The 26,926-nt window shown below is 36.8% G+C and overlaps 2 protein-coding genes across 2 annotated transcripts in view; one reads left to right on the plus strand and one right to left on the minus strand.

Annotated features, from left to right (window-relative positions):
* Positions 1–26,926, minus strand: part of iqgap2 (IQ motif containing GTPase activating protein 2) — a 58,642-nt gene that overhangs the window by 13,613 nt on the left and 18,103 nt on the right. Inside the window, exons 3-22 of the mRNA XM_052556944.1 lie at positions 19,062–19,218; positions 17,745–17,822; positions 16,485–16,561; positions 13,105–13,172; positions 11,013–11,126; positions 10,729–10,907; positions 8,736–8,823; positions 8,286–8,449; positions 8,112–8,199; positions 7,559–7,719; positions 7,307–7,473; positions 7,073–7,197; positions 5,390–5,553; positions 2,734–2,824; positions 2,405–2,572; positions 1,306–1,448; positions 1,042–1,212; positions 363–446; positions 180–251; positions 22–91 (exon numbers count right to left, since the gene is read on the minus strand). Of these exons, the coding sequence (XP_052412904.1) occupies positions 22–91; positions 180–251; positions 363–446; positions 1,042–1,212; positions 1,306–1,448; positions 2,405–2,572; positions 2,734–2,824; positions 5,390–5,553; positions 7,073–7,197; positions 7,307–7,473; positions 7,559–7,719; positions 8,112–8,199; positions 8,286–8,449; positions 8,736–8,823; positions 10,729–10,907; positions 11,013–11,126; positions 13,105–13,172; positions 16,485–16,561; positions 17,745–17,822; positions 19,062–19,218 (2,429 nt within the window). The remainder of the gene's footprint in view (positions 1–21; positions 92–179; positions 252–362; positions 447–1,041; positions 1,213–1,305; positions 1,449–2,404; positions 2,573–2,733; positions 2,825–5,389; positions 5,554–7,072; positions 7,198–7,306; positions 7,474–7,558; positions 7,720–8,111; positions 8,200–8,285; positions 8,450–8,735; positions 8,824–10,728; positions 10,908–11,012; positions 11,127–13,104; positions 13,173–16,484; positions 16,562–17,744; positions 17,823–19,061; positions 19,219–26,926) is intronic.
* Positions 3,439–5,396, plus strand: f2rl2 (coagulation factor II (thrombin) receptor-like 2). The gene is made up of 2 exons (XM_052556950.1): positions 3,439–3,604; positions 4,105–5,396. Exons 1-2 carry the CDS (start codon positions 3,517–3,519, stop codon positions 5,124–5,126), a joined length of 1,110 nt encoding a protein of 369 aa, XP_052412910.1. The 5' UTR covers positions 3,439–3,516; the 3' UTR covers positions 5,127–5,396.

Raw genomic sequence — 26,926 nt, forward strand, 5'->3', positions numbered from 1 at the left:
AAATATAATGTATTGACTTACTCAAGGTTCTGTAGTCAACTCTTGCTTTGTTAGCCTTAAGGTAAGCTTGAATCTTCACGATTTCTTTCTCCTGAGCATGACACACAGAATAAGCCATTTTCATGAGTATAAATGATAAAGCAGCTGCTCGTGCACATCAGAGCTTGTGTGTGACTTACATGGTCCCTGAAGTACTGCAGTCTCCTCCTGTAGCTTTGTTTAGCTTTCCACATCTTCACCAGCGACTGTAACTAAATTATAGAGGAAACTAGTTTTCATATGATGAATACTGCACTTCAGAGCAACAAGGAAAAAAATGAAGAAAGAGTGAAATAAATGAGCATGAGTTATAGGACCGTTACCTTAATCGCACTGCTCACACTGTCTTGGAAGGTCTTTAGTCTGTCTTTATACACTCTTCTCTGTTTGTAGCCCTTCCAGGATGCCTGTAATCATAAACCAAACCACACGTGAAACAGACCACATCACATATTTGTTCCTAGAGAATATTGGTAGTTTATTTTCTTTTGAACTGATCTGTAAAGAATACAAAACAACTATAGCCAATATGGTTACTAAATCCTTTTTTAAATATGATCTTTATATAATGTTGATATATTGTTGCTATTGCTAATTGTATTGACTCTTAATGTTTTGAAGAGTTAACAGAAGAGTAAGCATGCTTTTGATGTGTACATTTCATATTAAAAAAAGCGATGAAACTACTCACTATAATTGTTTTCTTTAATAAACAATCCACTTTTAAAAATAACAGAAATAATACTATAAAATAATAATTTAATTTTTAATGCTAAACAATTCAAACATGTTGAGTCTTAGAGCTTTCAAATTATATATTCATATATTATTAACATATTATTAACATAACAATATTATTATATTAAATAAGAACTTGATTAAATACCAGTTAATGATACTAATAACATGCAGGAAAATGTCAATTCCACCAAAGGCTGTTAGTGGCCTGGCACACAAGTAATCAAGTTAAGTATCAGTACTTTAGATTAAACAGTTACGCACCTGCAGTTTGACGACACTCGGCTCTTGCTTTCGCAGGTACTTCAACCTGTCATTGTGTGCCCGCCTCACCAGGTATCCACGAATCAGGGCCTGAAGCTGGATGATGAGCGGCTCATTGGCCAACCACAGCTGCTCTCTGTTATACTCAGCTGTTACACTGCTCAAAACACTCTGGTTAGGGAGAAAGAAAACATGAACAACAGCGCTTACATACCTTAATTCAACACTAAAAACTATAAATGTATATCTGTCTTGAAGACATACCTGAATGTCTTCTTTGGTGAGCTGTGAACTGTCATGGACAAAATGATCCGGCTCAACCCATGTCCATTCCTTGTTTTCAATGTTGTAGAAGTAGTCATATTTATCCTTGATCTTGTGTTTCACCCATAAACTGCCACTGGTTCCTGCAAAACATTTTTATGATAGGCAGCACTGTGAATGCAATTCTTTACAGACACACAGACACAGGGCTCTGAACCGTTTTTTTACAATGTAGCAAATATTTTTAAATATCTTAAAAAAAAAACTTTGATGTCTTTAAAGTGTTGATAGATTTTTTTTTTTAGGTAGCCTACATTTGGCCAAAATCTAGAAAAGATGACTAACCACAGCGGTTATTGACTGACGTTAGATCTTGATTTTTTCTTTTTCTTTTTGAGTAAATAAAACGCTGTACTTTATTATCATTACATTACTATTATTGTAGGGAGTGGTTAAAATTAATGTTCTATAACTTTAAATAATATATATAGGTAATATCGTGAGAACAGAAACGCGCGATTAGAATCGCGGGAGAGAATAGTCTGCGCGCAGTTATGAGAGGTAGAGAGAGAGAGAGAGAGAGAGAGAGAGAGAGAGAGAGAGAGATGACGCACACTATGTAATCAGATGTGGCTAATTCCTAATGTTCATCTCTTCACGTTTAATAAATCAAGTGTTATGATCTGCCGAGCTCTCTGTCGGTGTCCTCCTTCCATCAAAGCCAACGAGCTCGCACACGGTAAGAACTGTAAAGCTTGCATATAGAAACGACGCGCCTAACATTATTATTAGGCAAATTATAGACACATAATATTGTTTTTAAAAAATAACGTTATTAACTGGTATTTTTTCCACCCGAACCGGTTTCGGAACGGTAATAATTCAGAGGAACGCAGGAACAGAAACTTAAAAATATCGATTCTGCTCGGAGTGAACCGATTTAATTTTCTTTTCATTTTCAAGCCCTGCACAGACATATGTATTTGTCTCAGTCTGAAATCAAATGAATCAGTAAATGTAAGGCAGTAAGGCAGATAAGTTAATTTTCAGATTAAAGCTAGACCTTTCAGATTGCAGTCATCAAGGGTGATAGAGTTACCTTGTTCTGTTTGAGTGCTCTGTAAGTGAGCGAGCTGGCTGTGGTAGACATGATCACATTCAGACAGCACCGCTCGGAGACCTGCATCAGGACACTGCAGAGCAGCAAGTGTGGCCTTAGCATCTCCTTCAGATACTGCCCTGTTAATGTCTGCTACTGCCTCAGCCACTGAAATCATTCACACACACGGAAGAACTCATTTTATTTTCTCAGTAGGAATGTTTCAAGATAAACACTTATTTAGGTTTATTTGATTATCTATCCTCAAACTATGTTAAAATGGATCAAATATGATATAAGAGGCAGCTTATATTTGGTTGCACACTTACTTTTGAGTGCATCCTCCTGGTCCCGGTTGGCAGTGTGCACGGCCTCCTGGATCTGATCCAGCCACAGCACAGCAGATTCATCTCCAGAGCTCTGTTACAACACAACACACAGTCAAACACACTGGCTCAGGGCAAACAAATCGTCTGCTACTACAGGCTTTTCACAGCAGATGTAACTATAGCAACTCAAAACATGATCTCATATGTTAAGAGCAAAGGTTTAACTAAAGAATATAAAGGGACACTGATGGACAATGTAATAAAACATGAACACAGATTTGCTTTCCTTTATGAGACAAGAATATAGTACAGTATTTTGTCTATCACTTTTCCCTACTTTAGGAACATTCCCATAGTAATAGGGAAGAAGTGGTTTATCATTCTACTGATAATTTATTAAAAAAGACAAAATAGACAAAAATAAAAGTTTTCTTTATCTGAAAGAAAGAAAGTTTATTTAAAAAATATATATATATAGGGATACATTTATCCAATAAAGGACCATTTTCCATTTTCGAAATACCATTTAAACATTCCTCTATAAGTTGCATTTGGAGGAAGCCTCTTGTCTCGCAGCATTTCCTGACATTCCTGAAAAATGTGTTATTTTGACTGAGTAATCGTGACTCAAACTCCCTAAGGCCTTGACAGGAAACCAGCGACTTATCACACCCTTCGATGTTAACTCCCAACTTGACAGTTATTTGTCTAGACTCCAGAGAGTGATCCTCAAAAGAGTCACTTGTAGATCCGGTCTAGTTTGAGGAACAGTAGTTCGTAAAAATGAACTGGAAAAACCTTTCAAACATGTGGAGAGTTTTTGTGCTTCTGCTATTAGCATTCATGTTTGAGGTCTCGCTTCAAGATTCAGGTAAGAGAGAAACTTTCTCTTTCTCTTTCTTGCTATGTGGTAGAGATATGAATTTGGATTTCTGTGGCAAAGAAAACTTGAATTGCCCTTAAACTGACTCTTTTAGTCAGAGAACATCTGTGCCTATAATATTAAACACTAAAACCAAACAACCTTTATTTAATTTCAAAAACTGTCTCAAATGGTTTTAATGTTCAAACTGTTCTAATGGTTTTAATGTATTTGGTCACTTTACATTTCAAAGTCAATTCAGCGTTTTCCAGATTGTTCTAGATAATAAAGTAACAAAAATAAGTATGCATTTGCATGAAATGTGTAATGTTCTTTTTCTTATTGTTAATCTTGAATACAAATTGAATACAACTTGGAAGCCATATCTGCTATTAATTATTATCCAATCTAAAATTTTCTGTTGAATTATATTTACTTTAATTTAAATGTACCCACATTTTCAGTATAAATCTGTCTTTTAACATTGTTTTCTAACTTTTTTTTTTTAGTATCAAAAGATTCCAGAATAATTTTTTCAAAAAAGCCACCTCAACCAAAAACCTTTTCTGGAACAATAGTCTTAAACTCATCCTTCCAGATGCCTGTGATAAACGCCAGTGCCAATGTCATCGATCACACCACTGGAATTGTCAGCACTTGGATCATTCCCTCCGCGTACATCCTAGCCATCCTCGTCGGGATCCCCTCTAATGTCTTTGTGTTAACCTGCCTCAGTGGAAGAAAGAATCTTTCCACTAGTATCCTATATTTTAGCCTAGCAGTTTCAGACCTCCTCTTGCTCATTTCCCTCACATTCAGAGTCCACTATCACCTCAATAACAATGACTGGATCTTTGGAGAGCTCGCCTGCAAGATGGTGACTGCCTGCTTTTATGGGAACATCTACTGCTCGATCCATGCCCACATGTGTATTAGCGTGATGCGCTACCTCGCGGTGGTCCACCCGTTCATCTACAGGGCAATGTCGAAAAAGTACTATGGGATCTGCACCAGTTTATCCATTTGGATGGTTTTTGCTATTGCGATGATACCTGAGTTTATGATTCAGCAAAGCTACCAAGTTCTTGAACAAAAGATGGTGACGTGTCATGATATCCAGTCGTATGAAAAAGCTTTCAACCGAGCTTTGATTCCATATAGATTGAGTCTGATCTGCCTGGGGTTCATCCTGCCATCGCTAGTCATCACATTTGCTTACGGATCCATCATTTACCATCTAAACCGTTCCAGTCGTGACTGGAAACACTACATAAAGGCCAGTACGTTGGTGTTTGGGATCTTTTTAGTGTGTTTTGCCCCATGTAATGCACTTCTTTTTGCACACTATGTGAAGCTGTACACTCAGCAGCAGTATGACTTGTATTATTACTACAGAGCAGCCGTATGTCTGTGTTCTTTCCACAGCTGTCTGGACCCCTTCCTCTCATATCTCCTCACAAAGACTTCGACTTCCCAAGCCAAGTTTACACCCTTTAGCTCTAGTGCTTCGGTGGCTTTGTCCATGAGTTGAGTCCTTTTAAATACCAGGATGTTTTGCTAGGGGGACTTCCTTATCTAAAATGGCTTCACAGTGGGTTGAGGATGTTATGGTTGACTTTTTTCTTCAGAAGAGGCTCCTGGGTTGATCAGGAGTTGGCCACTTACACTCAAGTGTGAACATGAAACTAAGTCAAGCTGCATACAAAATCTTTGAGACCAGGAAAAAGAGTGTCTGAAATAACAGATGTAACCTCTTAGACATTTCAATGGTCAGGCACTGTTATTCTGTTTCACCTTGCAGATGAGGTCTTTGGTGGCCAGCAGTAGATTGTGATAGTGTTTGGCGTTGGCTGGATTGACTCCCTGTAGTTTAGCTGTAGAGAGTAGGAGGGCGGCGAGTGTCTTCTCTGGATCTCCACAATTTAGGGCTTCGTTGATCTCAGCGATAGCAATGACTCCTAAACAGGGATCATGGGAATTTTATATGCTCAACAACTGGAATATTCAACGAAATATTGTCACTGATTAAGAAAATGACAAAAAGGTCCTACATTTGTTGTTTATACATTAACATGTTGTTTCAAGACCATATATAATGTTTAATATTATAATTGAATGAATCAAAGCTTATGTTTACTATGTTGTTGATGTTTACTTGTGAGAATCTTTAAATGTTCAATAAAACTTTTGTTGTGGGATTTCAATACATTGGATTAATGAAGTTCAATTCATACACATTATGGAATAACTTTCTATAAAACAGACATGTCTATGAAACAAATCATTGCTAAGAAGACCACTTAGACTGTTTTTTATAATATTACATAAATTAATTAAAACTGAATACATTCTATTGATATACTTCCTTTCCCAACTTCTGTGGTGAACATTTTGAAATGTACACTACTATTTGAAAGTTTAGGGTTCAGTAAGATTTTTAAAAAGGTTTTTGAAATAAGTTTATGTTTATCAAGGCTACATTTATTTGTTTAAAATAGAGTAAAAACAGTAACATGAGCCCCTTTCACACTGCCATTCCGGCAAATACAGGGGTAAAGTGTTCCTGTAATTGTTCCCTGGTCGCTAGATTTGGCACTTTCACACTGCCAGTGATGACCCGGTATATGTGCGTGCTTTCACACACAACCCTTGAAGATCCCGTAACGACACGTGACATCAGCGAGTGACGTGTAATGTACGAGTCGTAAACACTAGGCACGTTATAATTTCACTGAAGCTAGTGAACGATCTCAAGAGCGGAAAGTGAGGAACTAACTGATCTCTGCTTCATTACAGTTTGCACATATGTATTCGTCGCGAATGTTGATCTTCCTTCAAAACAGCCGGTAAAAGAGTCGCGCGATGACGCACGTCATCACTTCGATACGGAATTAGATCTGGCTTTTGTTCACACAGCGCTCGTTCCGGATCGATTACCGCAATGTTACTAGGTCCCCGACCCGGGTTCAATTCGGTAATCAATTCCGGGACGTGGTTGCTTTCACACAGAAGGCGACCAGGCAATGTTACGGGAATATTGCGGGTCCGACGTGCAGTGTGAAAGGGGCTATAGTGAGATATTATTAAATAGTTGTTTTCTATTTGTTTGTGTTTTAAAATGTAATTTATTCCCGCGATGACAATGCTGACCACTCTGATATGCTGATCAAATCAAATCAATATGCAAATCAATATGCTAATTTTGTGTCAAAGAAACTGTCTTATTCTTATCAATGTTTAAAACAACTGTGCCTTTTAAATCTTTTGTGGAAACCGTAATACATTACTTCAGGATTCCTTGACAAATAGAAAAAAAAATGAATTTCTGTGAAATAGAATTCTTTTGGAATATTACAGTATAATGTCTTAACTATCACTTTTTAACAATTTAATGTATCCTTACTAAATAAACGTAAAAATCATACTCACCAAAAACATTTGAATGATATGGTACAATATATTTCAAAGTTTGCTTACTCTCATGTTCCTCATGCACCTGGACATTGACAGTTTCGATGCATTTCTGAACATCATTCCATGTGAGGAACTCTTGACCCTGAGCGAGGGACTCAGCTCTGAGACGGATCAGTGTGTCTGCATATCTAACAAAGCAATACATCCCCTTAATGAAGTAAATCAAAAATTAATTGTGTCTTAGTGTGCCACATAGTGTGACACCTCTCTCTTTTTCAGTCAGTAGTATCACTGTACCTCTGTAAATTGTCAGCATCCAGACCACTGAAGCTCAGTGGAGAGTCACTGAGCTGCTCAATGACACCCACAGAGTCTTTAGTGTCCAGAACCTCATTTAACACAGACACAGCAGAAAGCATCTCCACAGCTGCACACAGCTCCTCGTGAGTAAGACCGGCCTTGTTCTGAGATGGTAAAAAATGAAAACTAGATTTCTAAGTAGGGACAAGAAAGAGCTACACGTGCAATAAGAGAGTTAAGGAAACTGACCTGACAGCCCAGCTGCAGGCTGAAGAGCTCGGCCTGGTACAGGCTGGCAGCAGTGTGATAGACGATGGGTAACTGAGCCTCTGGGTTCAGAAGTGCCTCCACGGTCTCTTCTGGAATGCCTCGTCGGATAGCTTCATTGATCGCAACAACCGCTTCCTGCTCTGTATCCATTTAGAGCAAAATAATCAGTAGTATCAGGCAAACAAACAAAAGAATCATATAGGTACATACTTAATAGGGAAATACTGTATAAACTGGTGCTAAATCAGTGATCAGCTGCTTTTAATGAGTTTTTTTATTGATCTGTATCAGTCCACTTTGGTTATATAATGGTCAATATTGGCTATTTAAGCTCAGTTTCCCTATAATTACCTCAGCCATTATCTAATGTTCACTAAATCTTTAAAAACACATTTTTTCTATGTAAAAATTAATGAATTAACACTGTTAATGTTGTTTATAAATTCACTTGTCATGATTTTGAATGAGAAACAATGGAATACAGATGAACTACATTCTAGGCATCAAGGCTACATGTATGTGTGCGTCATACTTAGTTTCTCGGCCTCTGCAAACTCATTACAGGAAGTGATGACCCTCTGAATCTCTTCCCTCTCCAGATAAGCACCTGCACCAGTATCCTGCATACGGATGTAATAAATATTCTCATCAAACTCATTTGAGTGAAAAATAATTTTACCTGATACGGAAAAGTCCTCTTTAGTACCTTAACTCTATGCTCCCTGTAGGATGTGAAGTGCTCCAGGTAAAAGCTGGAGTTGTCATCAAGGACTCCCACAAGACCAAGTGCAGGCATCCTAAGGCTGGCCAGAAGAGCTTTCTGATCCTCGGCATCAAGAGCCTGATTTAACTGTTGGATAGCTTCTGATGCTAGTGTGAGAAAATCATTATTACGTTACTTTCATATTATACTATACCATACACTATGCATCAATTGCAGGGCATCCCAAAAATAACTATCCACTAAATTACAAAATATGTTACAGTATATTATGTTATAACATGTATTTCCATGAAAGCATCCACATGGTCTTTTATGCTCACTTTAATCTAAGGTAATAAATATTAAATATTCCAAAAATTGAAGTCATACCTTTGATGTGTTTTAATTGTTTCAAACAAAAACAACACATAAATGAACACATAAAACACTTACTGTTCACAAGGTCTACACCGCTCTGGATCTCCTGCTGAGTCAGCAATTCTTCATACACATCTCTCTCTTCAGATGCAACAGACGAGCGCTGAACACACACACACACACACACACAATAGAGCGGGTAAAATAAGTATTGAACACATCCCCATTTTTCTCAGTAAATATATTTCTGAAGGTGCTGTTAACATTTTTATAACACGTTCACCAGATGTCAGTAACCAAAGTAATCCATAAATACAAAGAAAACAAAACAATTACGTTCAGAAATTATGTGTAATAAAATGGAATGACACAGGGGAAAAGTATTGGACACATGAAGAAAGGGAGGAGCAAAAAGGCATGGAAAGCCAAGACACCATCTGAAATCTATCAGTATTTAGAAGAAAAAAAATCTTGCCCCTAGTCAGTGGAAATTATTATTAGCTGGTTCAGTCCCAACACCTACAGTACCAGGATGAAGATGAAACCAATAGACATTTCAGAAAGACAATGATCCCAAACACAGCAAAGGAAACTCTTGATTGGTTTCAGAAAAAGAAAATAAAGATGCCAGAATGGCCCAGCCAGTCAGACTTGAATCCAACAGAAAATAAGAACTAAAGATCAGAGTTCATAGAAGATGCTCACAGAACCTTCAAGACTCCGTGAAAGAATGGGCCAAAGTCATCCCTGAGCAATGCATGAGACTAGTTTCTCTATTCAGGAGGCGTCTTGAAGCTGTCATTACCAACAAATGCTTTTGTACAAAGTATGACATACATTTCAGTAAGCGTGCTCAATACTTTTTCCCAGTGTCATTCAATTTTATTGAACTTAATTGTTTTGTTTCACTTGTATGTATGGATTACTTAGGTTGTTACCGATATCTGGTGAAAATATCATGTCAACAGTAACTTTAGAAATATATTTACTGATCTTTACTATCTATTTTAAAAAAAATCATAGATTTGGTGTTGCAGAGGACAGGGTAAACTCATGGAAAGTAATGAGAATGCTATTGGTTTGATCCCGGCAAGACATGAGCTATCACCATTGTGCCTGTGAGCAAAGGTCTTTACATCAGGCTAAAAATAAAACAATAAAAAATACATTCCCTGAGCAGTAATACACTACTCACACAACCATAGATGTGTACACACAACAAAATGACTATTCAGCTGAGCCGACATCGGGAGATCAGGTGATACTGGAGTCAGCAGAGTGTGTGAGGAGTGTTAGAGGGCATCAGCATTTAACTTACAAGGCTGATTCTGTTATGTTTTAATCAAAATCCTGCTGATTTTGCAAGTAAAGGAATGCTGGAGATTGTTTAAAAGGAGGCTGCAAAAAGAAACACAGACAAAGTTGCTTTGCAGGCAACCTTTGGATATTTTCTTGTTCACAGATCGAATCTTGAACCTCCTGATCTGCTCGCACACAAATCAGGGCCGCCCCCATTACATCAAACATGTTTGATATTAAGGATTGAAATCAGGATGATGACGGCTATATGATTACATCAGTACTTTCACAATTGCCAATTCGTGATTGCAAAACAGCTGCTGAACGGGTTCATTGGAAACTGAGAAAATCACTTCTTGAAGTTTCGTAGTTACACAGCTGTCTGTAATAATGTGTCGAATATCACATATCACAACCATAAGGAGAAGGAGAAGCGCTGGCGTAAAATCTCCTCAGTTTTGAATGTCCTGGGTGAGTGTAGAAACTGCTAGCCTGCTAGCTAACATAAGGCTTTGTTCATACTGTGCGTAATTTCAAAAAAAACTATTTAAATCAGATTTTAAATCACATACGAATTTGGTTTGCATTGGTTTTGAAAAATATAATGTCTGACAGGCAGAAATATGATCATTTTTGTGTATAATATCCATACGACTGCTGAAAATTCTGCTTTGACATCACAGAAATACAATACATTAAATATCTTACCAACCACACAACTTTGAATGGAAGGGTTTTTCTAAACTTGTAATATGAATATCTAGTTTACCCGTCCCGAAGCCTGGTCCTCTTTGTTCCTCTTGGCTTTGCTCAGTGTGTCCTGGTAGGCCTGGGCCAGTGGTTTCTGTGTGTTTCTCAGTAAAGCATTGGGGTTCTGCAGAGCCACCATTGTGCTCTCTGCATGACCTTTGTCAATGGCTTCATTAATGGCAAAGACAGCAGCATGTACTACAGATATAGATAAGAAAGAACAAATATATGTGATCCTGACCGAGAAGATTATATGTATTCATTTTAAACATATGAATAGGAGAAACAGGTGAAGTCCCTCACATGCAGCTTCATCTACTGAAAGCTCATTGGCCAGGATGCCACCGATCTTGCTGAAGGTGGGCATCTGGATGCCATACTTATCCAGTTCTTTCCTCATGTTGCTGATTTCTTCCTCTGTGGAAAGAGAATGTGAAATGTTATCAATTAGGCTACATATTTTACATATATCTTTTTATGTTATTACTTATTATGATCAACACAGATAGAAATAGTGACCAACATGCTATCCGTACTTATTCACGTCGAATAAATCAAGGGCCTTGTTACTTTAAATCATTTTACAATACACCTTCAAAGTGTGCCAACACCAAACCACTAAAGAAATGGTTTTCTGCAAAAACAGCATTCTTTAATCTTGAATGTGTTTTCACTTTCATTATTACACTACATAGCACACTATTATGACTTGAACTTGGTTTTCCTGATGAGATATTTTATCAACAGCAGCACAATATGCTGAAGAGTCTAAAGCTAAAGCAGTAATTACTTGTCATTCCAATCCCATCATTAATCAAACCCAAACAGCTAGGTTTCTGCAGAGTGTTCACTGTCATTTAAAGTTGAGGCACTTTTCTGCTTTTCTTTCTCCTGTGATCTGAGCTGACAGAGGTGGATCTACACTTGCAGTTATTGATTTAATTGCATGGCTGTGCTTGAGTGATTGTGAGAGAGCACCACTACAATACATTTCATGGACAAGTCCCGCCAATAATTAAAAGTGGACAAACTGTCCCACACAATATTTCAAATGCTTGCATTGATCTGCTGTAGTCTACTCCATTATGCAGTCTCTTGTGAGGATGACAAAGAAAAAAGAAAAAGAAAAACTTTAAAAGTCCTATTTTCAGCCTTGTCAATGTCAAATTAACTGAGATCAAATCAAAGTAGGCTGGGTTTACTGTTCACAGAAACAGAGCGCAACGCATCTGTTTAATGCTGAAAGAGAATGAGCTAAGAGATGGAAGTTGCAAATCTTTTAGTATTAGTCAACTGTTTTTATATGTTAGAAATATGGCCATTTTGAGAGAGAGATTTTGGCCATTGGCCGAATATGGCCATTTTGTGAATTACCTGCATCTGTGCATCTCTCTCTCTACAAAGCTGGGAGTTGAGTTACTTTAAAAGAGCGATTTTACCTCCTCATTGCTGGGTAATATAAGAGATCTAGTATGCTATTTTATTAATTAAAGTCACGGGGCAGTGTGCAAGTTTCTCTGCTCTGATTTGTGTGAGAGTGGTGTGTCCGTCAAGTGGGGCATTAATATAGCTTTTTAATATATATATATATATATCATTCAAAAGTTTGGGTATTAGTTAGATTTTTTTAGAGTCTCTTATGCTCATCAAGGCAATATTTATTTGAACAGAAATTCAGAAAAAAACTGTAATATTGTGAAATATTGACTTCCTATTTTAATATACTTTAAAATATAATTAATTTCTTTGACACAGTGCTGAATTTGTGTCACATGATCCTTCAGAAATCATTCTAATATGCTGATTTATTTTCAGTTTTGAAACTGTTATGCTGCTAAAAAAAAATGTACTGACCCCAAACTTTTGAATAGTGGGTGTGGTGTATATTGAAACACTAAATTTATATTTTGAATAAACACGGTTCCTGAAAAAATGTATCACAGGTCCCCCAAAAATAGGAAGTACCACTGTTGAATATAAATAGACGTATTAAAATGTTTTCTGAAGGATCACGTGACACTGAGACTGAAGTAATGAGACTGAAAATTGTTTAAAGAATATTTAAATAGAAAATAGTTATTTTAAATTTCAAGAAATTTTCACACAAAAAAAAAAGATTCAACAGTTTTATTCTGAAAAAAAAAAAAAACATTAAAAACTTTGAATGGCAGTGTGTGTGTGAGTATATGTTCAAGACATGGTTCAGCCTTGTACAGTATGTGCTTGCAGGTGCCACATATTTATGACTGAAGTAATAGGTTAAGGATTAGCCTTTGAAAAAAACTATTTATTTATTGTTAATATAATTACTACTGAAAGTATTAATATGTACTGTGTTTACAGGAAGACCTAGTACTTTGGACATGAGCTAAATTTTTAGATTTTTGTGTCATACCTGTAAAGTCTACTTTCCCCAACAAGTCCTGGATCTGAGGGGCAATTCCCAATTTGTACAGGTACAAACTGCACAAAGAAGAACAAATGAATACATACATAAATAAATAAATGAAGTATATAAAAGCAAGAGAATTATACATAATAGACAGCAGAGACAACTGGTCTGAGCTGAGGATGCACAATAATTTTGGAAGTTAAAATTTAATTTCTCTCCAAAATGGTAGAATAATAGAAATAAAATAAAGTTTCACCAAAAAAAGTTTTTCAAATATTTACCACACATTTATACAGTACACTGAATTCAAGACAATGTAAGGACATGTACCAAATTTACATAAACACAATTCATTCACTACATACAGTATACACAAACACATAAGAACATATCATAAATCATAAACACCATCTCTTTTACTCTCTTGATCTTACTAAAATATGAAAAAGCAACACATCTAACTGAAAGAATATTTAAAATTCTTTATTAAAAATAGATATTCCAAAGCAACTCCTGTCCTCAGATGTGCTGCTATCTAGGCTTTGATCACACAGTCATGCAGCAAAGTAAATAGTTGATCAACTTCTCAATTCCTAATGTGTTTAGTTTTTTATGTCAAATCAAATGTCATGTCAACTGCACAATGAAACTATGGTATTTTAATGCAAATTCTTGCATTACAATGTCACTTGGTAACAGCAGGCAAATTATATAGGCAAGAGACATGTTCCCAGTTTAATTCTGTTGTGCCCTAAGGCCACAACCGCTTGAGAAGCACCGTTTTAAATATTTCACTAGCCTTATTTGCAACACAAAGCATTAAAATATATATATATATATATATAACACATATGTAGTTCTAATGTTTATCCACTAGATGTCAGTATGCAGTTGAGTTAAGTAAAGCCCTATACCAGTTCTGTAAAAGGAAAATAGCCTGCAGTTAGTGTGCAACAGATGCTGGAAACTGCATTAAATTTGTATCTGTCGACTGACTGAGGACAAACAGAGGAGTAATGAATTATTGAAGGGTTTTTGAGTGGTATGCGTCTGAGCGTTTATGACAGATAAACTTAACATGCCTTCCTTAACTTTGACCCCTACATCAATAGTCTGGGGTAAAATATCCTCCATTCTACACAAGGGCCAAAGGTTAAGTGGTTTAACGGATATAAGAGCTGTAGGTCACTATACCTCATGAGTCACAAGCCTGATTATTGTTTAGAACTATACAGACAAAAATGGCCTTGGTTATCAAAATATGTATATGTAAGCATTACTGTTTCATACACAATGTTGTATTAGAACTATTTTGAACCTAAAACAATGGTGATCTTGGAAATAAAATGAAAAGAAAATGCTCATATACATGCGTCTACTATCTGATGCAGAGTATATGCTGATGGTGATTTACTGATGCCTGAGCCACACAGGATTTTCTCTGTGCACAGTCACAGTGTTGTCTAGTCTTACTGAGTGGGTTAACTACAGGCTCAGGAAGGAAGAGTGTGTGCAAGGCAGAGGGAGGAAGCCAAGCAACCCACACACAAGACAGAGAGAGAGAGAGAGAGAACGAGAGAGAGCAGGAAAACACTATCGGTAATCATTTACCGTAAAAGAAGCCTTCCTGTGGTCATTCATTAGACACAGTCCCTTGTGCACACTAACTGCTAATGTCTAAATCTTACAATTTGCATACATTAAGATACTAATGACTTACCTGGCTTTTTACTTCAAAATTATTCATAAAGCGTTTTCTACCCTGAGTTATTCTATGGTTTCCTATAAATAACTTATCATTAATGTTAAGTTACAAGTGACTGCTAAATGAGATGTTCTGAGGATAGTGATGATGCCCCTGCAAAACTCACTGTCACACTTCTAGGTTATTGTGGGTGGTTGTCAGGGTGTGGTTACTAATGTCTTGTGAGTTGTGGTTTTTCAGAAAAGCCCACCCTTTCTCTGTGATATTATTGAACTAAAGATAGTTTGGGTTCCTTCTTAATGCACACAACTGTTCTAAAGTTCGGGGTCAGTAAGATTTTTATATATTTTTTAAAAGCAGTGTCTTGTGCTCACCAAGGTTGCATTTATTTGATTATTATTTATTCCTGTGAATATTCCTGTGCTTTCGGTAATCATTCTAATATGCTGATTTGCTCCTCAAGAAATATTTTTTTATTATTATCAATGATAAAAAACTATAATAGATTTACTGAAAATAATAATGATGCATTTCTTGGGTTCTTTGATGGGTAGAAAAGTTCACATTAATTCTGCATTAATCAACAGCATTAATTCTGAAATTCAAATCTTTTGTAACATTATCCTGACTGTCACATTCAAGTATTCAAAAATCTTACAACAAACTTCTGAATGATGATGTACATTTGTAACATTTTCAAGCTGTAGAAATTAACATTATATAAAGTATTCTGAATGAACAATATGTATTTATAAATAAGCATTAATATATAATAATAGTGTAACAGTATATTTGTAAATTAGCATTAACCTAATAGATAGCAATAACCAAACGGAACTTAAAAATAAATGTATCTTTACTGTCACTTTTGATCACTTTAAAAATAAAAACATACTACTCTAAGTTGATGGTGATCAGTTCTGATCATATTTTCTCATGAGCGTTCATTTTAAAGGCAGACATTTCTAGTAGGACAGACGAGACACTGCTATGAGATTGTATGTAGCATGTTTCCACTGGTGGCAAACTACAACAGGAAACAGAAACCTCTGCTAATCTCTGAGTATACACTTCCTGCAGGGGAGGGCGGGAATCTGATATCATAACAGTGCAGGATCACACCTCAGAGTTCATACTTCAGAGAATTCAATCCTGAGCAGGCCATAAAAACTGCATGGAGATCATCCATGAAGCAAATAAAAACATAAAACATAACTGGATGGATGCGCTTACATCCTGCAGTACTGCTCTCAGGAAGTCAATGACCTGAGGACGATCTGCATAACAGAGGACGTGTGAAAGGCAGTTTTGTCTCTGGAGCATGGTGACAGGAATTGTCAGGAAACAGTGATAGGAAATGACCTAAGACTGGCAGGAAGTTAAGTAGCAGGCCTGGTGGGTAGATGCACCACGAGGCACCCCCTAGTCAGACCATTACCCCAAAAAACATCTGCTTTTCTCAGTGGTGAGATTGCCATGACAATTGCTGCCGAGAGGAAGCTGCAGTCATGCTCTACAAACCTGCTGTCATAACTGAAAGATTGCGAAACCATGACCACAGAGTAACTAGCATTTTTATAATTTCAGGTTATGAAACCCAGTGAAGCAAGCAAAACGTATTAGTTCACAGTCGGTGAATCTGTTTTAAATATTCAGCGCAAAAAAAGGTCTTTAGTACCTCAGTGCATGAATGCAGTAGATCACCTTGGGCATATTCTTGCGATCATACACATCGGTGGTCTCAGGATAGAATATCTGAAAGAGCAATAAGAATATTCAATATTTTGAATAAATCATAAATTACAACTGTCTTCTATTTGAATATATTTGAAAAATTAATTTATTCCAGAATTTCAGCTGTGATTACCCAAGTCTTAACTGTCACATGACCTGATTCTGAAAATGAAATTCTGATATGCTGTTATTATTTTTTTCAGGATGATTTAATTTAATTTGTGCTTGCTGAATAAAACTACATTTATTTAAAAATGGATAGTACTAAATGTATATTAACTAAATGTTTACTAAAGAATTAATCAAGAATGACTGGAATATAGTGGAATATATTGATTGATTGATTGATTGATTGATTGATTGATTGATTTATTGATTTATTTATTTGTCAAAATATCTTCTTTCATGTTTCACAGAAGAAAGTCATACAGGTTTGGAGAGTTCATTTTTGATCTCTTTCATTCCAATGAAGACATTTCTACAGCACACAATGAAAATGACATTCTAGAGAACTGTGTGCTGCCAAATCTTTGAAAAGATCAATCAATATAGATCCATATAGAAATGATTTACTGAGTCTGAACAGGCCTCCAGACCTGAACACTGAACACCTTCAGGATGAATTGAACAGCGACTGTGAATCAGATCTCATCAGCCTACATCCATACCTGACCTGGATGCTCATTTCTGAATTACAGCAAACCCTTGCAGTCATTTTCATAATCTAGTGGCAAATCTTTCTTGTAGAAGCAAAGGGACTCACTAATAATGTCAATGCTCTTGAAAATATTTAACAAGCACATATTGGTGTTCGGTGCGCACATACTTTTATCTATATAGTGTATCTAAACATGATGCCCTTTTACTTCTGTGGCTTTATGTAATGCACCGCACATTGCAGTTTTGCAATTAAAATTAAAATGATTGACAGGGCCACTGCTAATTTAGGTCAACAACTCAAACCATGAGTAAATAAATAAAATTGTATAGAAGTATTTCTGCATTCATCTTATGGTACATAAAATAACTATCCATCCTCTCATCCAAACTGTCAAACTGGGCACACAATGTGTACAGGGGACAGTTTTGTTTTGTTTGATTATTTTAATCTAATAAAATGCACTGTTATCTTCAGAGAGAGAAGATGGCAAAGAAAAGTGTGAGTGTGTGTGTGTTTCTTTAAAACTGTGTACTTGGGTCTTACCTTGGGCAAACCAACAGACTCCATGGCTCTGAGCCACTGCACGGTGTTATCTGTGTGTCTGAAATGTAGTCCTGAGTGCTGGAGAAAGTACAAAACAAAATAAATACATGCAACAGTAACATACTTCATGCACATTTCATGAACCGTTAAAATGGAATTACACATAAAGCTTGAAAGTGTTGGGAATCTGTTTCTCACTGACTTTTGTTTCTAATAAATGCATCTAATTAATAAAGTAAATGAGCTACTGAACTGCATCAGACAGGTACACCACCATTCAAAAGTTTGTGGCAGTTATTCGTTTTTTTTGAGGAAATTAATAGTTTGAAAGTTCTGTTCTGGGCAAGAGCTCCTTGTGCATCCATGCAGCCCAGCATGGATAAGAGCACAGAGAGCAGCAATAACCTCCAGGGTAAACAGAAGATAACAAACATAAATTAAATGCAGTTATCATAAAAGTTCAATAATTTAATGTAACATTTTACAAATTCAATTGAGAATCAGAAGGCAGAATCCTGACTAACTAGAGGAGGAGATGGGGATGGAGGAGGGTATTGAGCTATTGAGCAATGTAAAGCTGATGATAATACTGAAGGACTTTATATATGGGTTCTGTGATAGATGTCACATCCCTATAGCTAGATGTGGATCAGCTGAGAGTCAGCTGATGTGAGCATGACTAACGTGACCTGCCAGAACTGATGCTGACGCTTGATTTCACAATATTGCTGTTTTGTTATTAAGAAAATGCAGCTTTCTGAACATAAGAGACTTCTTTTAAAAACATTTTTTTTTTAAATGGCAATATAGCCTAGTTATTCAAAATTAAATTAATTAGGTACTAAATGCTCTTAAATAGCAAAAAGTATCATTAGTTTCAGCACAAACATGACACTTTCTATGCTGTGGCATGCAAACTGAGTTCACCACAAAATGATTGGGTGTATATGCCTCATTACCTGATTTACATAATTGCTTTAGTGAATCAGGTACTAAAACAATGCAGATAGCATGTGCAAATAAACATCACTATCAGTTGGCACAATTCAGTCTCAGGGAATTCCCAACCTAAAATTTCTCCTCCCATGGGAATGAGACTTTTAGGATGTGAGAATGTCTGTGTTGCATTTGAAAAGGCACATCCTGGTAAAGCAATGTGACATACTGGCTATGTTCTCAAAGTCAGTGTTTGGGGTTGAAAATATTTACTAACAGGTGTGACTTTCCAAATGTACTTTTTAGGAGCGGCTGGGTAACAATTCTGTGCTGAGCTAAAGAGTTGCTAAAAACCAATAAATAACATAAGAAAATCAGTACCTTATAACGAGATTGGTCCCTGTCATAAATCTTCTTCTCTGACACCAACTGGGGAGCAAAGAACTTAGCCAGTTTTCCAAGATAGACGCCATTCCTCAAACCGTGCTCCAGTTCTGTTGTGGGAGGCAGCTGCTCCCCCAGACAGGCCTCCATCCATCTGAAATCAAAAGGTTCACATTTTAGCTCCTCACATAAGCAAGATATACTTAAACTTAATAGACTTACAGCAAACGCTAAATGTTACAACTGGTAGGTATTTGACTACAATATGAAATCGACACTTTCAAATGATAGCACCATGGTTTTCCATGCATTTATTTATTCATTATTTATTGAATATAATATACTTCAACACAGATTTCTACTGGAAAACAAGTGTGCTAACAAGCTAAGCCTTTAAATGAATTACAGAAGAGGAAAAGCTGAAGGCACAAAATGTATTAATAAATTAATGTGAATTACTAAATTAATAAGAAAGCAAAATCATGCCTATTGGCATCAAAAATTCTCTCTCGGCATCATTAAACATGAGATTAGTATTTTTAAACTTGTTTGTGTCTTATTCTTTCATTTTGTATAAACCCATACTGTACGTTTTCTACATAATAGCCTGTTAAAAGACTTGGAATAAAGAATATGAACCAAAAATAAAAATAAAATGTGAAAGGACACCCGTTTTCAAAGCCAAATGTTAAATATTGGCATGAACAGTTGATATTAAGGTACTACTGTCACCCTTCATCTCATGTCAAGACTGCTGAAAAACTTTTTCGCTTGCGTTTTTAAAAAGTTTCACGTATACAAGCAACATTTTCAAAATGATTTGCGTATACACAACACATATCTGTGAAAACAGCCACAAATGCTGTATTACGTATGCCAGGCCAGTAGTTGGCTCTGTCACCTTGTTAGTAAACATTACCTGTTTAAAAAAAAAAAGAAACAGTTCTCGGTTCAGTGTACTGATGATCCGAAAACCGATGCAACCGGTTCTTGACACGAGAACGAGAACCGCTCTCACGGGCACGTGCTACAGTTCCGTATCATCAGCTGCTCTACTCATGTTCATGTTCTATTTACTACAAACTCAATTTGTGAATGTAACTACAGTACAGAGATATTTCATTAATCATCCCTTAAATCATCCCTGAGTCTTTAGAGTCTTAATTATTGTCCAACTTCCCTGAAAACCACTTTGGCCTATAAATAAATATATAAATATACTATATACTATATATATATATATATATATATACTATATATATACGCATGCGCAGTATCATCAGCTAATCGGTTCTCAAGTCGACAGAAACGGTTCTCGGTTCAGTGTACTGGTGATCCGAAAACCGATGCAACCGGTTCTTGGCTCGAGAACGAGAATCCGCTCATCGGTTCTCAAATCGGACATGTCTGGAGGAAAGAGTTCCCAGTTCCGTGTACTGTTGATCCGAAAACCGATGCACCCAGTTCTTGACTCGAGAACGAGAACCGCTCCAGCAGTGGGCGTGTTCATTCATTATCTTGCTCGGCTTGGTGTTCATCTTCAGTTCTCTCTTCACAGCAGTTCAGTCAGTGTACTGTTTGAGTAAATGAATTACTCCAGGATATTGGTTTATTGTGACTCAGAGGGAGTGTCCGCCACGTAAAAAAAAGTTAACAGATTAAATAATTTGTGGATTAATGCATATTGGAGACGCGAACCATTTCAAACGATTCAGTTCGATTTGGTGAACTGGTTCAACCGGTTCACTAAGAAGAACCGGCTAAATCAAATGATTCATTGGCGAACCGGACATCACTATTGAGCAGCCACAACATTATGTACTCCACCACTGTTGTGTATGTGTGTTCACGCTTGCCTTTAATATGTATACATGCTGCTCATGTCTACATACCTAACACAGACGCACGCGCATGACATCAACAGTTTTTCAAAGATTCCCATTTTGGGTAGAGATGTTCCGATACCCTTTTTCTCTTCCCGATACCGATTCCGATACCTGGGCTCAGGGTATCGGCCGATACCGAGTACTGATCCGATACCTGGGTGTATATCTGTATATACAGCTGTATATACTACTAGCCCTGTGTAAATTGCTAGAATTTTTTTATGGTGTGCTTCAGACAGATCCCTCAATAAAACATGAACAAATACATGGTGAACTACTGTATTTATTACAGTATTTTTATTATCTAACATGAATTTGACAGTATTATTTATTTTCTTATGCAAAAAAGAACTTCAAATGCAGCCAAAAATCTAACACCGCAAACTAAAAAAGGTATTTAAGTTTTACAATATAACTGTATAAAAAAACTGCAACAAATAAGTCTAGGAATATAAAAAAAGATCTATTAATCAGATAATCTCTAACAAGTAAAAAACAAGTAAAAAACAAGCAACCATCTAGGCATAATTATTATTATTATAGAGATGTATTATTATTACTGTAGGCTACAACAGTAGCTTTATATATTGTCAATTTACTCATGTAAACCAAACATTTATTTTAATGGGCTGCCATGAAGATCTTTGAGTGTCTGTGTTTATGATATGACAGTATTCTCAAATGAAACGGTAAATTCTCATGAAGTGACGGTTTATGCGTTCGTGTCCTCATGACACACAGCAGAGACTACAAAACAGCGAGCTCTCGCGCATCTGTGCCAGTCACCCACAGAGATGTAGATTTTGCGGGAGTAATATTTAAATAGTATTTTGCAGTTTAATATTCACAGACACTAGTATATATTCGGCTACTGTCTGGAGCCCTGCGTTTTGACTTACACGGAAGCGACTGAACGCAGTTGCCGGTACTGAATATACTCGAGAGTCTGTAACTACCGGTACTACAGAGACATACTGCTAACCACTGATCTATAATATAGTAGCGGCTTCACTGTCTTTTGGCAGTTTAGAATGTGATGAGTGATCCAGTCATATATAGATAAGGGCTGCTAACGCGTTTTCATTTCTTCTTCGCTGCTCTAAACAGGGGTTGCTTGTGGCAACACAGCACAACTTCCTGTGTTTTCAATGCATTTTGAGCAGCGAAGAAGAACCGTGCAGCGGTTAGGCAAAGCTTGCGGTCATAACTAGGTCTTTTTTAAGAAAATGGTATCGGATCGGTATATGGGTTCATGTACTCGCCGATGCCGATGCCAGAATTTGTTGTGGTATCGGAGATATTTCCGATACTAGTATCGGAATCGGAACAACTCTAATTTTGGGTCTTAACACAGAAACGACAACGGTGTCGTTTTTAAAAACTTGCACTTTGAAACCCGTTTTCAAAACTGAAATTAAGTTAAAACACACCTGTCCTGTAAACAAACAGGCAAAATGCATAAAAAGTTTCCCATTTTTGGCTGAAAACATTGTATAAACGGCCCTAAATTTATTCCTTCTTACCTCCCTTTACATCAGAAAAAAGTAAGGAAATGCCGGCTTTTTTCTATTTTAAACAAAACACATCATGTATCACAAAAAAATCTCACCATAAAAATTTAACTCATATTTTTTGTTATAAAAAGTTTTTATAAATTGAGACTTTTGAGACAAAAGGATGCATTTGATCGAAAGTAAGAGTAAAGCCTTATACACTTGCAATATATTTCAATAAAAAAAAGACCGTTCTTTCCAACATTCTATTCATCATATAATCCTAAAACCTCATGGTTTCCACAAAAACTTTAAGCAGCATAACCGTTTTCAACATAATAAGAATAATAAGGTAATAATAAGAAATGTTTAAGCATCAAAACAGCATATTAGAATGATTTCTGAAGGATCATGTGACACTGAAGACTGGAGAAATTGCTGAAAACTCTGCTATGGCATCATAAGAATAAATAAATTACATGTATATTACATTCAAACAACCAAACAAAAAAACTTTCTTTTAATGTTTTTTGTTCTTACTGTATTCTAAAAATAAATAAATGCAGCCTTGTTAATAACAAGTAACATATATTTATATATTATATATTCTGAATTAAACATTGTTTTCCTTCCAAAAGAAGTTACAATACATAATTTGGAAAATAATTCACTGTTTTAATGTGCAATAATAGCTATAAATCATGGTTATAACATTACATAATGGTTTATTAAACTATTATTAGTTTTCCAGATCACTGAATTATTGAAAATTCACCTGGATCATCCAGGACATCATTCCAATATGGTTGCTAGTCAGTGACCAGCTGACAAAAGTCACCTTTGACATATTGAGACAAAGCCATATTGTCATATCACCTACACTGGCATATCTTTTCCCTTGCCAGTGAAGAAAACTGGCATTGGGCCCTTCAGGGCTGCCCAACCAACTGACAGCTAAGTGTCCTGCAGTTCAAAAACATGGGGAAGACTTGATTTAAAAAGCTCAAATATCTGTAATTCATCCCTTCTGCTGATTCATGGGTGATTCTATGCTTAAGCAAAAGAGTCTATAATCAGCATTAGAACTGAACCGATCTGGTTGGGTAAGAAACATGCTATACATTGAAGAAAGTTAAACTATTTAGAGTTGAGTGAATCAGTTAAAATGTCAATATTATGCTGCTGTTCACAAACCTTTAGTTAATCATTTGTCAACTTCACTCTAACAGAAATGAAAGCAGAGTTTAGAACTGGTAAATTCAGAGGTCACTGCCACGCTTAATCCATTTTGAGATACAGCAGAACCAGGACTCCAGACTGCGACTAAAACGGTCGCATTTGTGACTAAAAATATTAATTTGTGAATTAAATTTTGGCTGAGGTCACAACTGGTGGCTATATTTACATGTTATGACTTAAAAAATTCCATGTAATGCCTTTCTAGTGCATTACACTGCAGTGCGAGGACCCTATTGAAATTGCTCCATTTATTCCTGATTGTTTTCGATCACATCTTTTGTTATGTTCACGTATTAAACCAAGACAATGTGCATCAAAGTTTTAGTAGAAAAAAAGACTTTCAAACAGTCCTCATGTACTGTAACACGTAGCTATGGAAAGTAATTTTTATACTTATTTTAATAATAAATCAGTCATTAATAATGACAGTATGCCCCCTCCCGGGAAGGTGCATCCTTGTGCCACATATTCCAAAAGAGGTTCAGGAGGCAGGCATGGGGCAAGCAAGGGGCAGGCCATGGGAAAGGGGCAGAAACAAAAATAGTCCAAAAAAAGTCCATGGGGCAGTGGAGGGATGGGGCAATGCGGAGCTGATGGCTCAGGCGAATTGAGGTAGAGACGGGATCCAGAAGATTGCAGCAAAGCCAGAACAACGGAGGACGAGGGAAGAGCCGAAGGGAAGGAGGAGCCTGACAGAGCCAGAGGGATGGAATGATGAAGCGAAGCAAGAGGAGTGGAGTCTGAAAGCAATGGATGGTCGACAACTGACCAAGATGGAGCCAGAGGAACAAGGGAGCCCAGTGGAGCCTGTGGATTGATGGGCCACGGTGCAGCCAAGGGAGCTAGGAGCCAAGGCGGAGCTGATGGGTCGAAGGACCAAGGTGGAGTCCAGAACTCGGAGGCTGGAGGCGGAGACAGGGGAACCTCCCGCCAAGGCGGAGCTGGAGACTGCAAGTCCCAAGGCGGATCAGAGCACCCTGTTGGTGCTGACTGAGGGTGAGCTGAGGAGGTGGGAAAGGGAGACTGGGTTGATGCTTAAGAGACACAGGAGATGTAGGAGAGTTGGACAGAACAAGTGGAGATCCAGGAGACTTAGGAAAGCTGGACGTAACCAGCGGAGACCCAGGAAACATACAAGGCAATGGAGATTCAGGGAAACTAGGAACAACCCTTCCAAAAAAGTCAATCAAATCTTCCTCAAAAATGTCCAAAAGTTCCTCAACATAGATTCCAGAGGCCAGGTGCAGCTCATCCTCAATGGCGGGAGTGTGGACGGGGCTTCCCTCCAATCCCTCTATCTCCACCAGTACTCCCTCGGGGTCAGGCAATGTTGCTGACTCACACACCTGGTTGAAATGGTCTAGAGGCTCAGGCTTCGGAGCAATGATAGGCTCAGTCTTAAGTTTTTCATGCTGGGTCACGTATTGCAAAAGGCTCAGGCTCTCTGTCTGCAGTGGGCTCAGGCATTTGCTCCATGCAGCGGAGGCTGGAGATATCCTCCTCAGCAGGGCAGGGCAGAGTCCATTACTCTCCAGCACCCACTCCACAAATGCGGCAAAACTTTCCTTTGGCAAAGCAGCTGGACTGCAGGTAGATCCATTGTGGAAAAAAAGGCAAAGGGAAAAAAACGCCACAAAACTCTTAACTTTGGAGTTCTGATATTCTGTCACATGTAGCTATCAAAAGCACACAACACAGGAGTTGGTCAAAAGGAACAAAAGACAGAAGATCAGAAACATACAAAAGTCCATAACCATGACTCCTAATCTCTGCTGCACAGCAATGCTGATGCACACCTGCTAAACGCAGCTAAGTTGTACAGCATGAGAGAAATTGAAATTAAAGAGATGTCAAGTAAAAGTAAAAAAAAAAAGCATTGTCTATTTTGTGCATAAATTTAACAAACTAAAACAGGTAAAGCTGTCAGCTGTGTGGATATTGGCAATACCATTAACATTTCTCATTTTTAATCATTGCTAATATAGCTTCTACTTATTAAGATCTTAGTCTATATGCTTTGTTCTGTTAATATGTGAGATCATATCATTAGAAGCACATTTGCTGTCCAGTAATTGCAAAAAGCTTTGTGCTTTGTTACATTTTAATAAACAAAAATGATTAAAATAAAATTATGGCAAATTCATAATGAAATTCAAACAATAAATACAGTTCTGGCGCTCTTTAATGCAGCAGGCACTATCACTTTAGCGCCTCAGTTCAAGCGGCAAGTGAACATATTATATATTTCTCTCTACTAACATTACTTTAGTACATAATGGACTTGAACTAACATCAAAAGGTAGGCTATTTTATAAGAGAGCCTACAGTACAACTTACTGAAATGTCTCATGTAAAAGCTCATTCAGTGTCAAACTGTGAAAAACGTGTAAAGCTTGTAAACACTGCAACGTAGAATAATAATTTGGTGTCCATAAGCTCAACACTCAGCTAGAAAAATAACTATAGATATGGCTTTTGCTATATTTATGCACTATTGCATTTATATATTTTTACTTAACCTGTTCTCTACATGATTTACTAATTAACCCTTAGGGGACTAAGCCCTTTTTGGTCCGTTTTCTCTATTTTTACATTTCGGCTTATAAACCATATGTAATGAGGATGGACCACCATGTATTTGGTATCAATGGATTCAGAAGACCCTAAGCTACCATAAACATGCATGCAATATGTCTATAAAGGAAGTATGAGTGAAAAATTGTACAATAAACTAGAGAATTTCAAAGACGAAAATTAGATTTTTGTCATTTATTACTGAAAATCCTACCTCACACAACAATAGTTAAAAGTTTTTGACCCAAAAATATATTTTTCAAACTCTTTGCTTGACAGAAATGGGTTAATGTTCAATCAAATGTGTAAAGAACAATTAAATAATTAACTTTATTTACAAACAGTCCTAGGCGTTTTTTTTATTTTTGGGACTAAGCCCTTTTTGGTCTGTCTTCTCTATTTTTATATTTGGGCTTATAAATCATATATAAAGGAGATGAAACACCCTGTGTTTGGTATCTATGGATTCAGAAGAACCTAAGCTACCATAAGCATGCATGCAATATGTTTATATAAAGGAAGTATGAGTGAAAAAATTTTACAATAAACTAGAGAATTTCAAAAACGAAAATTAGATTTTTGTCATTTATTACTGAAAAACACACAATATAGAACAGTTTTTGAACAAAGAAAATATATTTTTTCAAACTCTTTGCTTGACAGAAATGTG

This window comes from Carassius gibelio, chromosome B5, assembly GCF_023724105.1.
Source record: "Carassius gibelio isolate Cgi1373 ecotype wild population from Czech Republic chromosome B5, carGib1.2-hapl.c, whole genome shotgun sequence".
In the NCBI taxonomy this organism is placed as follows: domain Eukaryota; kingdom Metazoa; phylum Chordata; class Actinopteri; order Cypriniformes; family Cyprinidae; genus Carassius; species Carassius gibelio.